At 40.2% G+C, this 12,760-nt stretch overlaps 1 protein-coding gene across 3 annotated transcripts in view; it reads left to right on the top strand.

Moving 5' to 3' along the window:
* Nucleotides 1-12,760, top strand: part of VMP1 (vacuole membrane protein 1) — a 62,238-nt gene that overhangs the window by 3,759 nt on the left and 45,719 nt on the right. For all 3 annotated transcript variants that reach the window (XM_065647276.1, XM_065647275.1, XM_065647274.1), the window contains 5 exons: nt 417-545; nt 4,820-4,921; nt 7,112-7,244; nt 8,906-8,996; nt 10,233-10,343. In XM_065647276.1, the coding sequence (XP_065503348.1) occupies nt 4,846-4,921; nt 7,112-7,244; nt 8,906-8,996; nt 10,233-10,343 (411 nt within the window). In that variant the 5' untranslated portion in view covers nt 417-545; nt 4,820-4,845. The remainder of the gene's footprint in view (nt 1-416; nt 546-4,819; nt 4,922-7,111; nt 7,245-8,905; nt 8,997-10,232; nt 10,344-12,760) is intronic.

The following is a 12,760-nucleotide window of genomic DNA, read 5'->3' as shown; positions in this document are numbered from 1 at the left end:
AATTTTAACTCTAAATTGTAAGATTACTTTTTTGAAACGGTGTTTGGCTAGGAATTGGAAAATAGGTCGGGTGCACAGAGGCATAACCCACAAAATGGAAACCTGTGGTCTTTAACTGGATTACTTTTCCTTTGAGGGATTAAACTACTTTAGTTAGAAAAACATTTTTAGTATGGGAATAAATGCACTCATATCAAAGTAACCCATTATAGCTAAATCTATGGAGATTTTGAACGTCTTTCAAATGTGTCCTAATTTATTTTAATTGAAGACTTCCCATGAGTGTTGAAGGACTGGAAAAGATCAAGCAGTTACTTTTTCTATTTTCTGTCGTCTTTAGGAAAGTTATTAACCTTCAAGTTAGGGACTGTGTCAGTTTGGTGTCACATGATGAACAGTATTATCTTACTCTGTAGGGACAGAAGGTTTGGAGGAGCAGTCGCTTTGGTCTTGAATGTCTGCAGAGCTGAGGACGTAGTTGTCTGTTCCACTGGCTTCAAACACAGAAGTAGTGAAGAGTGACGTAGTTATACGGAGCGGAAAGGGTACGTAACGTTTCACTTCCAGACTGATCTCATCCTTTACCTAAATGTGCTCACGTGTGGTCAGGCTTTGACTCGTGAGGGAAGGTGCTCTCTAAGCTGTTACTTTGCCAAAACACTATTAACTTGTTCCCTGTGTAAAGTGTTGCTGATGTAGAGAGTTTGACGACTGAAACAAAACTGTATTACAGGTGTGCAACGCTGTCTAGTGCAATTACTTATTCACCTGTGAAAGTCTGTTTTTTAAATTTTTTTTCCTCTTTATTGTGATTGAAGAACAATGATACAGATAAAGGAGGAGTGGTTGGCAGAAAAGTTGAGGAGCAAGAAGCAGCAGGATACTGGCAGGATTGGAGCATTTGCCTTAAAATGCAAGAAATGACAAAAGACTGAAAACGGTGTGTTGCTCAGGTGGCTGGGAGAAAACATCAGCAAAACAGTCTAAGCTACAGATCTAGTTCTAGCAGCTGCGTGACAAGTAACTTCAATGGAGATGAGAGGCAGGGTTCCGGGGCCTCTTGAAGAGGTGATAAGAATTAGTGACTCTAACGATGTCTGGGAAAACAGTGAGATCATTAAAACAGTCTAACAGCTTCCTTGTTCTAGCACATTGCAAAGGAGTCCTCAAAGAGTGCTGAGTACAGAACGTGAGTCCCCGTTCTGCTCCTCCAAGCGAGGTGCGAACACCCAACTGCCTTGTCTCAAACCGCTTCCTTTTACATAAGCACTCCCAACCCTCGGATGCTTCAGCAGCCTCTGGGGAGCTGCAGAAAGAAGAGACTTTTGTCCTTTTCTCAGATTACGGAGTGCGGAGATTGCAGTGCCTAATTTTGTTATGTTCTCATGCTCTAAAAGCTTGTTATGCTTTGTCTCACTTAGGCTGTGAAGTGCCAGTCACAGTTACCATAAGCCCTTTTTGTTGACCAATTTACATTTTGACTAGCAATAATTGTCTTTTTATGTTTAATGTTATGGATTGCACTAAAGCTGAATAGTGTATTGTGGGCTATTTGTTCAGCCCTACAAAGAAGTTCTTGTGTGAGCACAGCTCTAACTCATGATCTAAGCGACTCTGATACAAAAACTGTTCAAAGTTGTTTTTCTCGCTCTTTTAAATAGTTTATTTTTATGTTTGCTGGTAACTACTCCATGTGCTAGGAAAATTTATTTTTAGATATGGACTCTGTCGTTCTCAGCATTCATAAGTGAAGTTCTGTCGTGCAGGTGGAATTTAATTTCCTGTCATGGATTTGATGTAGACTTGGGGATGTGAATGAAGGATAACTATGGATAACATTTAATGAAGGATAACTATGTTTTGGGTCAGATTCCCACTTCAATTAATCTCCATGGGGAGACACTAGTGCAGGACTAGTGATTCTAATAGGCGTCAAACAGAGCAACAGATCAGAGCGCTGAGCTTTTGGGATGCGCATCTTCCAGTTCCTTACGCTAAGATACTTTAAGTATAACTAGACTTTGTTAAACCAAGGAGTTTTCTTCTGAAACCAGTAAGGGTTTGGTTTCTGAATTGCAGCCCATTTGTACTTGCCACGTCCTAGGTATCAAATCTAGTGAACTGTGTTCTTAAATACAAGTTTTTTGAGCTTTTCTGCAGAAAGGTTGAACTTTAAGATCTCCTTAAAAATTATTTGCCCCACAGAAGTGTGCAAGGGGATTATTTATCTGCTTTGCTCTAAGTGTTGACTTCTGTGCTTGAGGTAGCATTACACAAAGCTAATCCCAGATTAGTCCCTTTCCAAGCAGCCAGAGTAGAACTGACTCTTGGTTGAGCTTGTGAAACCTTTAATATGTCCATAACGATGCACCTGAGATCCCCAGAGACTGATGATTTTTATGTGCTGGTAAGATGTTTAATGGATTGCAGTGGAATTCAGTTAATGGAGGAGTCTTGTGCACAGCGTTGATTTTTTAGCATCAAACACAGGGAGCGGTTTATATCATAGTAAATTAACTTTCTTGAAATATAATTAAGCTGAGAGCAGAGACTAAACTAGTTGAGACTTCAATTTTGAAGGCTAGATTTGCACAAGGGAAAAAGATGAATTTCAAAGTGAGGAACATGTGGCTTCCACTTAAGTTTTTTTTTGTTTGTGTGGGTTTAAAAAATATTTGTTATATTTAAGCCAACACAACGTGACTGAAGTTCCCTAAAGCAAACTTTTTTTTTTTTTAGCGTGGCTGGGTCCAGAACGGCTCTGACAGCTTTTGCTTCCTAAGCAGTTTTCTATGAACATCAGGCTTTCTAAGTGTGGGTGCCCAATTTAAATATTGCCCCCTGCAATTTGAACCTTTTGTGTGTAACACGTTTATGATACACATATGTGTGTGTATAAGGTTATGTCATATATGTATATAAATATGTATTTTTATATATACAAAATAAGAGCACCAGGAGTACCTGCAGTCAGTAGAAAGAAAACACTCCACCATCTACAGGCACTTACTGTCCTAAAGAAATGAGGAGATGGCTGAACATTTGATCCAGTATCACCGTAGCAACTGGCCAGTTCTCCCCAGTTAAGTGCTGGTGTGTCTCCTCTGACTTCCCGAGGGCCTGGCTGCTGTAACGCTGATCTGAGGAGAGAAAGGCGCACGTTTCTCTGGCGTTCGTCTGGCAGTTCAGAGCAAACCCTCGCTGGTGAGTGGCTGCAGGGTGATGCTGTAGAGCTCTCCCCGCAGCAGCTCAGCCCTCTGTCCTTGGCTGACTGTGGAACCCTTCAGCATTTTTCAGAAGCAAACTTTTGCAAGGCTGTTTCGTTAATTTTCATGGCGGTTTTGGGTATTCTGGGGCCCAAGTTGCAATGAATAAAAACTAACGTGCCAGAGATGAGTTTCTGCTAACTTGTTTAACTAGACGGATTTCTATTTCTGCGCATTTTGGGAAGGAGGTGTTGGAGGAAGGACTCCTTCCCGAGACCTTGATGCTTTCAACTATTGGGTTTTAAATAAAACCACTTTAATAATCACATTCTAGCTATCCGTATTACAAGTCATGCACAAGGATTGTACCTGTTTAGAAGAACGTCTAAAACTGACCTGTGAAACCGTGGTCATATTAACCAAATGCAATGTCTGAAATCTTTTAAGATTTTATTGAAAAAATTGACAAAATTATTGCAGTCTGAATCAAAGGGCTGATCTCACTCCTGTTTACCAAACCTGAGTTGCCGCTTGGCTCTTAAGCCTAACATAAATCAAAGGGGAAGTATTTTTTTTTCTATAAAACTTTAATTTCCTCCACTAGACAGTTTTATATAACCTGTCATTTTAATATATTTACTACTTTTCTTTCCAACAAAAGCAGTATATCCAAAACTGTAAATCATGTTTGCTTACAGGGAGAGATGTAATGCAAATAAGATACTTTAGCTTTGTGGGACAATTTTTCCAAAATAAAATTCCAGGAACTGTCTTAAGATTCAAGAGAGGATTTTTGAAGCGAGGAGCCTGACCGGCTACTTTCTTTGTGTTTGATTGTGTAAGAAGCTTTTCAGTTTTTTTTTTTTTCTTTTTCTAGGAAAAAAAGAAGCTTTTGCAACATTCTGATTTATGCTGGACTCCAATTATTGCACTATTTACTCTCCTGGATAAAGAAAACCATAGCTGTTCTTTTGCACTTTTTAAGGTTGATCTCACTAGCGAGAGGCTCAACTAGCAGCCAGAATGTACACTTCTCAAAAGAGCTTTCCACCAGAGAGCTCTTTTCTATTGAAGAGTTCACCTTTTCGGGTTTAGAGATATTAGATTGTGCAAAGCCCAAGATGCGGTTCTGTATCGTAGTTATCCTACTGAGGGCTGGCTTTTTTTTTCAGGCTGTGAGGTTTTTGAGGTCTGTTTGCATAGTAACTACCTGGGAGCTTCATGCCAGGACTCAGTTGCTTTCTAGTATGAGAATCAAATATTAAGCACCTCTCTCAGGATGGAACTGAGGTTTGTATGAAGCTCTGCTGCTTCTGGAGCCCAAACAGTGGGCTGAGTAGCAGAAGGGATTGTTCAACAAGCTTTTGTTCAGTTGTTAGAAGTGAGGGAGTTTTGTCATTGAAGTGAAAAATTTAGATTTCCGTAGGTGGAAATGTTTTAATCATTGTCATTGTGGGAGTTGAATCACTTTATCCTTTTTAATGGTGTAATGCAGGATAACTGTGATTTGGATTGGACAAGTGCTGGGTGTTTGCCTGTATCCTTTGACTATGGAGTAAATGGAGTCTTCATAACCAGAAACTGAGATATGATGGTTTTTGTTCTGCTCTTAGATCCCCATACGTGACTGATCTATGAAATGGCAGAGAATGGAACAGATTGTGACCAGAGACGCATAGGAATGATCAAAGAACAGCACAATGGAAACTTTACAGGTGGGTAGAAAATGAGTTAATGTTCTCAGCTGGTCAGCTTGGTGTGTAAACCCGCAGCACAACACTCCAGAGGAATTTATCTTGGTGCGCATAATGCCCAGATAATGCAAAGAGCCTCAATACCTGAATCAATCTTGGAAACTTCAGTCATCTCTAAACCTGAAATCTGGAGGATTTATGTATTGTAAAGACACAGAATAGTTTTATGCTGTATATTTCCATTCCGATTTCTCTTGTGCTCTTTTCTCCCTCATAGTTCTTATTCTGCAGTTGTATGTGTGAGCCCCTGGGTACCTTCAGGGGCTGCAACGGGACCAAGCTGAAAAACTAAATGATGTTGGCAAATATGTGGCTGTAGAAGTCAGGCCGTACAGCCCCACCCTTTGGCACTGAAAAGTTAGGACTTGGTCATAAAAATCTGGTTTAGTCTGGGAGAAATCCAGTTTTTAGTCTCCTGATTCCGAGCTTTTCTGTTGACATTTAGCTCCGCTATCAATTTCAACAATAAATAACTAACAAAACAGTTAACTGCTTCATCTCCTGCCTTGCCTCTGTTTTTCCTACTGGTATGTTTGAAGTAGGCTTGAGTTAATGTTTAGGGCTCATGAAAAATAACCTGAGAACATTTCCTGAAGAGCCTTGTGTCACTGAATTATCTGTGCTGTGTGGTATAGCACAGAAACGATAATCATTTTAGTTCGGTTGCTGTCGTCTTTGAATGTGCCAGTTCCATATTTAATTAGGTTTTGTAACCAAGTGATTTCTCAAGTTGCGTGCAGTCTTACACCATTGTCTTTTATGACCTTTAGTAAAAACAAAGTCAAAAAAACAAGGTTGGAGTATTTTTATTAGACATTAAGTGGGAAAAAAGACAAATTCTTGAGGCAATGAATGCAGCAGGATTTAAAGAAGAGCTGTGTGTGTATGGAACAAATCAAAGCCTTTTACTTAAGGGCTTAAATCATTCTGTAACTCTGAGGGAATGTGGATGTTATCCTCTATTTGCCATTGCAGAATTTCTGTTAGTTCGTCTAAAGCAACTGATGCTCACAGCTAAAGAATACAAAATATAATGGGCTGTGTGACTAATGAGGTATGTGATTTCTGTGTAAATGTTGGCGTCTGATAAGGCAGCCTGTTTCAATTACTAGAGTAAGACTGAAATATTATATCCGGGGTTACAATATGCTGCAGATTCAGATTAGATTGAAATTAGTAAAAAGCTGTTACATTTAAAATATTAAATATTATTGCAATGCTTTACATGTATGCAAAACAGAATACATGTTTTGACTTTGTGTAGTAAGTGATGTTTAGTTTGATGTCTGCATACAAGAATTATTTTCGTGTATTTTCCTGTTGTTTTATGACATTATATTTTTTGTCTTATTTCAGAATTCGTTTTCTTTAAAAGTTTAAAAATCATTACCACTCATGAGCTTGACGACCTTTGAACAAGCATTCTCATCCAAAAAATAGCTAGGGTTTTTATGAATCTTGACTGTGTCGTAGGTGCAAAATAACACGTTTGTTAGAAGAACCTTTCTTCTGTACTTGTGTGGCAGAGTGCAGTGACCGGTGCGACAGCAGCGTTGAGCACAGCATTAGAACCAAATCACTGCAGTGAAATCAACCAAATCTATAGTGTCAGTCCAGCGAAAGACGTGGTGTAAAAGCAGATCCTTCTCACGGGAGCGCTTCCTGTCTGCTGGGCTGGTTTTGGTGACGCTCACTATGGCCCCAGGTCCCCACCGCGGGGCCAGACGCTGTTCTCCAGTTACACGGTGACTGGAGTGTGTAAAGAGCACACGTAATTCAATCCGGTTTGAGTGGAGAAGCCTGAGAATAGCTTTGGAAGAGAACCAGACTCAAAAGTTGAGAGTGAAATGCGTCTCTGTAGTAGGCGATACTGGCGTTGACCTAATGTGTTAGCTGGTTTGTAGCTGGGGGTGCAGCACTTTGCGCACAGGCCGAGACATGGGCCAGAGTTTTTGTGCCCTGGGCCAGTTAGATTCTCGAATGGTTGTCAGGTACATGGCCTTGGAGGAAATGCTTTGTGATGAGTGGAAAAGATGACGGGAAGCTCACGTTACCTTCCTAAGAAAAGGAAAAAAAAAGTATATCTTGGGCTGGGGTAGAATCTGAACTGTCAGCCTGTGCTTTAACATTTCTGTTGCTTTTCATTTGCAGATTCCTCTTTGAGTGAACGGAAGCGAAGGGACCGAGAAGAGAGATTGAATATTGTCCTCTGGAAACAACCACTTGTTACCTTGCAGTATTTTTTCCTGGAAACTCTTATAAACTTGAAGGAATGGACCATAAAGTAAAGATAATTTCTTTAACTTCTACTAAGCATTCTGGGGAAACCCATGTTCTGATTCAGTAGGTCGTTCTTGCTTTCCCTGATGATTCACAACTATGAAATTCTTCTTTGAGAAAAATATACTTATTTTGGTACCTTAAAGGTGGCTACTGGAACATATCACACTTCTAGCTGTGTACCCAGATCTCCTGCCTAAATTACAGCAGTGTAAATACAGTAAGCTGTCGATGGAAGCAAATTGCAAACTTCTTTCTGAAGAGTGGAATATTGCAATTTGAAGGAGTGTGACAGTGTTTAGGAATCCTTAAGGCAAGAGATACTGTACTTGTGACTGCAGTTAAGTGCTGATCTCTTAATGTATGTGTTAGAATTGCTGAATGATCTCGCAGTAGCGCAGCTAGGGCAGGGTTCAGGATTATGTGGAACCCGCAGTGATGTATATTATAGTGCAAAGATGTCCCTCCTCACCCTCCAAAATCTACATTTGAGGTCTTCTTTTAAGCTGACTGTTATCTGGCTTCCTAGACATCAAATTCTATTACAGATAGCACTTACATCCCCTGTTGTGCAGCAAATTTCTGTTGTCTAGCACTAGCATGACAATATCTTTACAGAAAATAACAGTGACTATTATAAGCTATTAAGCTGAGACCTCAGATTGACTCTTAATGATCTCCTGTGCTCAACTTGAGTAAATTGTGATTTAAATTATGACAATCACTTGAAAAAACAATTGTCATACTAATATAAGCAACACAAATTATATTAAAATTAAAGTTAGAGTGAGTTGAGCTTGCTTAATATAAAACATTTGTGGCTGGTTTCCTGTGTTACATGTCTCATATTTCTATCTTTTTCTGCCTGTCTGGATAACTTACATTCATAGTTTGCTATTTCATGTCTGAGATTTTTAAGTGATGCTAGCACTTGCTTTTTTATATCAGTAGGTGACAGTATAATAGTGTTTCCCAGAAAATAATAAATGATCTGCTGTGTGTGGCCGCATACACATCAAGCAGAATGCGCATGTAAAACTAAACAGGCTCAAAAGTAATTGGATGTCAAATTAAATAGGAAAACACTTTTCTCCCCTTACTGTAGCGGCTTCCTAATGCTTCATAATTAACTAAAATGTATTTGTTAAGCTTTGAGCTGTTGTGAGAGAGATTAATTTCAAGGGCACTAAAATAGCGTGCAGATTTTTTTCTTCTTACTGTCCCTGCGGTTCTGCCCACCAGCACAGTTTGGAATTGGCACGTCTGTGTGTCCCCCCAGCGCCCGCTTGGCCCTTTGCTTAAGCAGTGCTGCTGTTGATGGCCCTGTGTTGGAGACTGTCTTGGCTGCAGAAGCTGAATGTTTGTGTTCAGGCAGTTACTTTGTTTTTCTTTATTTAAAAAAAAAAAAAGGAAAAAAAGGAAAAAAAGGAAAAAAGCATGGCTGAACTTTGATCTCACTTGACAATGAAGTAGAGATTTTTCCATAAAGAATAAAGGCTCCCCAGATATTTTCTTGGGAGGCTTATTCTTTTAGAATAGCAGACCTTTCAGCTGCCATTGTCCCTGCTGACTACATCCACGCAGATCCAGTCCACAGGGATAAATAAGTTACTTTGAAATGCATGCTAAATTATGAAAAACCCTAATTGCCATTTGTCTTTTAAGATTGTGGCATCGGCGAAGTATCTTGGTGTGTTTTTTACTGACGCTTGCGGTGCTCACAGCTACGTATTACATTGAAGGAACACATCAACAGGTACGAGGTTTCCAAGTTACTTTCCTTGGTGACTAATCGTTCCTGACCCTGTGCTAAAGTCAATGTACTGGGAATTGAATGGAGTCTTCATGAAATCGTGATGTATCTTTTGAACTCCTGCTCGCTTAGGATGTTTGTGTCTCACGTCATGACTCCTCTCTGCGTGGACGAGTTGCGCTTTAGAGATGGGGAATGATCAGCTGTATCGTTTGATCAATTCTCACCCGTTCCTGAGCGAGCACACCTCAGATGCCGCAGCGCTCCTCCACTTCTGTTGTTAACGAGCTTTTAATAGCGGTGCGAGCTCTTGAGATATAACGTTAAACTGAGTCGAGACACAGCTTTGTAGTTCTCAAGAAGTGTTTCTTCTGCTTCAGTGGAAGAGTGTCCTGACCAGTGAGAATAGACATAGATCTAGACATAAAATGGTTTCATGGTTCAAATGTGGCTCTGCAATGTTTCTCATATCACCTATTGTTTTCAAATGGTTGCTGAAAAACTTTTTGTGCTTCGGTGTACGTGCAGACTGATGCTTTTGCATCACTTGAAGTGCAAGCCACTGCTTAAGCGTAAGGTGATGGTGTTGTCTACACCTTTCCCCTCCCGGTTTCTCTGAGTTTCAGATTTTCCCTGAGAGCAGACAGCCCTTGTAAACCCTCCACAGCATTTTTTGTGCCACTGCGTGATCTTACCACTCTGACCCTGAAATCAGCAGGTTCCCGTTTTCAGAGGACTTGCTGACACCCGTGCTGCTGTGGTGTGTCCCTGGCACCCTGAGGGACACGCAGGGCTGGAGCAGGAGTCCTGCCTTCCCAGGACGGGGCTTCAAATGCAGTAAAATTTGTTGCTTCAGCTCATTGCATTCTCGCTCATTCAATCCCGTTCTTGAGACCTGAGCACTTAAGCACAGAGCAAGTTGGTAGATGGTAAATCTGGCCTGTTCCTGATGGGCAAATACCTGGTTCGTTAAAAGCTGCCCTGGTTCGTTAAAAGCTGCGCTGGTTGGTGGCCTCACCAGCACGAAGGCCAGAGCTCGATGCACTTGACATTTGCCACTAGATGGCTCTTGCAAACTGGTTTTGGGGCTCACGGCCCCTGAGCTGGCTGCTTGCACCTGGTTTGCCTGTTCTGGGATTCAACCCCCTACTATTGAACCTGAATTTTTCATCTATCTCCTTGGAAACTTGCTGATTTTTTTTTTTTTTTTTTTTCTCTTTTGTGACTTTTCTTTTTCAGTATGTGCGATATATGGAGAAGAAGTTCTTCTGGTGTGCCTACTGGGTAGGACTGGGCATTCTGTCCTCTGTTGGACTTGGAACAGGTCTCCACACCTTTCTGCTCTATTTGGTAAGGATATTCCTGTACCATGTTCTTTCTGAATAGAGTGTTTTAATTATTCACATATTTTAAAATATGCAACAAAGAATATTCTGAGAGTCCTAAATGTTAAGGACTTCTGAAGGGAAGTAGATACTTGGTGTAATGCTTCTGGGCTGTAGTGAATGCTATTTCTATTTTATACTGTATAACCTTGTTTTGTAGTTTGTATGTTGTAAATTTGTTGAGCCGTAGATATCAGCCTGCTGTTAACCCTCGCTTTGAAACAATGAGTCAAAATCTGCAAGCTCTGTCCTCTAATTCCCTAATTTAAATGAAACATTTTCTAGTGTGTGCAGCTCAAATGTTTCCATTTAAAGTTTTTCAGCATACTCTTCTTTTTAGTAGCTTAAAACGATCATTTTTCTAGCTGAAACCGCCAAAACAGGCAGCTATTTTAAAGTTCATTCTGTAATAATTTTGCATTGAAAGTAATAGCAAGAAAAATGTTTGTCTACAGAGATAAAATAATATCTGTTCTGAAAATGTGTACGATGTTTATCTCCACTTAGCTAGGAAAGTTAGGGAAATGTTTGGGTGTGTTTTGCTTTTGGCCATTGGATTAGTTCCTTGTTTATGAAACCACTGTCCTGGATTTAAAAAAAGGATTCATGGCCACAAAATAATTAAAACCAGTTTATGCAACGAATGTCATCTTGTATTTGGAACAATTACAGATGTTTACTTTCAGAACTGCTTTAATCATTAACAATAAACCAGAAAACACTACAAGAAACAAGAAACTTGTGCTTTTCTACCCAGCAGGGCAGTGCCTGGTAGCTGGAATGGCATGTGTGCGGGCTGCGTTTGCACAGGGCTCCGACTTACTCCTGGTGTAACTTCTCTCCTAAGAACTGTGGAGGCAGAAAGTGCAGGAGAGAGGAAACTATTGCTAAACAGAAACGAGTTGATGCATTCAGAGCCTTCTAGACAAAAATATTGCTGTCAGTCTAAAGGACTGGAGGTGGAAACTCAATGAAACGGAGTGTCTAAACATTTTTTATGTGACACTGGATAGTGCTTAGCAGTGAATTGAGAATGTACAGATAGTTCTGACTTGCAGAGTTGATGCTGTTAACAGCTTAGGGACAGGTTTGCTGCAGAAATCACTTGGTCATGATTTAAATCAGCAAGTAGGAAACAGTTTAAATTATAGATTTTAATATTCTGCATTTTTTTAATATTTCATTAAGCTATCAACCAGTGAGAATCAACTTAAGATTTCCTCTAACCGAAGATTTCACGTATTTAGATATTATCTTCAAAGCAGTTTGGAGAGCTTATCATGCAGCTCCTCTTCTTAATTTTCACACGTGTTGGAAATCTAGTAAATAAGAAACGTTGTGCGCCATTTCTGAACTCTCTTCTCCTGTGCAAGATTTAATGATTAGTGTGGACTGTAAATTTCGGACAATTGCACTTTCTGGGCTTGGGGGCACTGCCTGGTTCCCAGCTGGGGGGAAATATCTGGTTTTTAGCCACTAGATGGCAGCGGGAGAGTAAAAACACAAGTTCATTGCCCTGACAGCCTGTTGCCATTTTAAATACCTGCCCTGCTAATATTCTTGCCACTAGAGATATACCAGCAATATGTATGTGTAATGTACTCCTAAATATTGCCTCAGTTTGAGCCCACACCTTGTGTGCAGGAGAACGTGGAGTATTTACTGAAGACGATTGGTGCAACTTTTAGGGGTAATTTATTTCAGAATAATATTCTGGATTTAAGCCACCCGGACACAAGGCAATCAGGAGCTCCAGGTTTCATAAGGAGGAGTTTTAAACTAATTTGCTTTGTTAGTTGTGCAGCCTCTAAAGGTAGAAATACGGTAGGTTAAGCAGGGAACTCGCTATATTATCTTTTACTATGTAACTGTTTTCCACGTTCCATATACTTTAATTATATTTCTTCATATGGTAAAACGTGTTCTTCTAGCATTTCAAATAAATTAAAAGCTATAATAGAGTAAAACCTCTTCTGCTTTAGTGCCTAGATTTGCTGGCAGTAGAGAACTGACTCAGTAAGTGTTTTAAAAATTGCTTTTAATTAATTGCTCATTTTAAATGTGTATGTAGAGTGAGGTTGTTGGGAATGCAATTACATGCTGGGAGAACAATGCTCTTGGGCCCACCCATGTGCTGCTGGGCTCTTGTTGATTCTTGCAGTATTGTCTGTGCCATGAAGGGCGGAGGAGCAGGAATTGATGGCATGTAGGCACCTGTTCAGACACCGCCTGAGCTGCTTCAGCTGTGACACAGGTGCATCTTTTGTAAATATAGCCTTCCATTTACTGCCTACAAATATCTTCATATCGCACTGTTCAGAAGCGCAGCCCATGAGCTAGGCAAAAATCACAGTAGTTCTGCAACAGATGCAGTTTATGAAC

Source organism: Caloenas nicobarica, chromosome 17 (assembly GCF_036013445.1).
Source record: "Caloenas nicobarica isolate bCalNic1 chromosome 17, bCalNic1.hap1, whole genome shotgun sequence".
Classification (NCBI taxonomy): Eukaryota; Metazoa; Chordata; class Aves; order Columbiformes; family Columbidae; genus Caloenas; species Caloenas nicobarica.
Note: the sequence above shows the minus strand (reverse complement) of the source record. Positions and strands in the feature narration are given on the sequence as shown.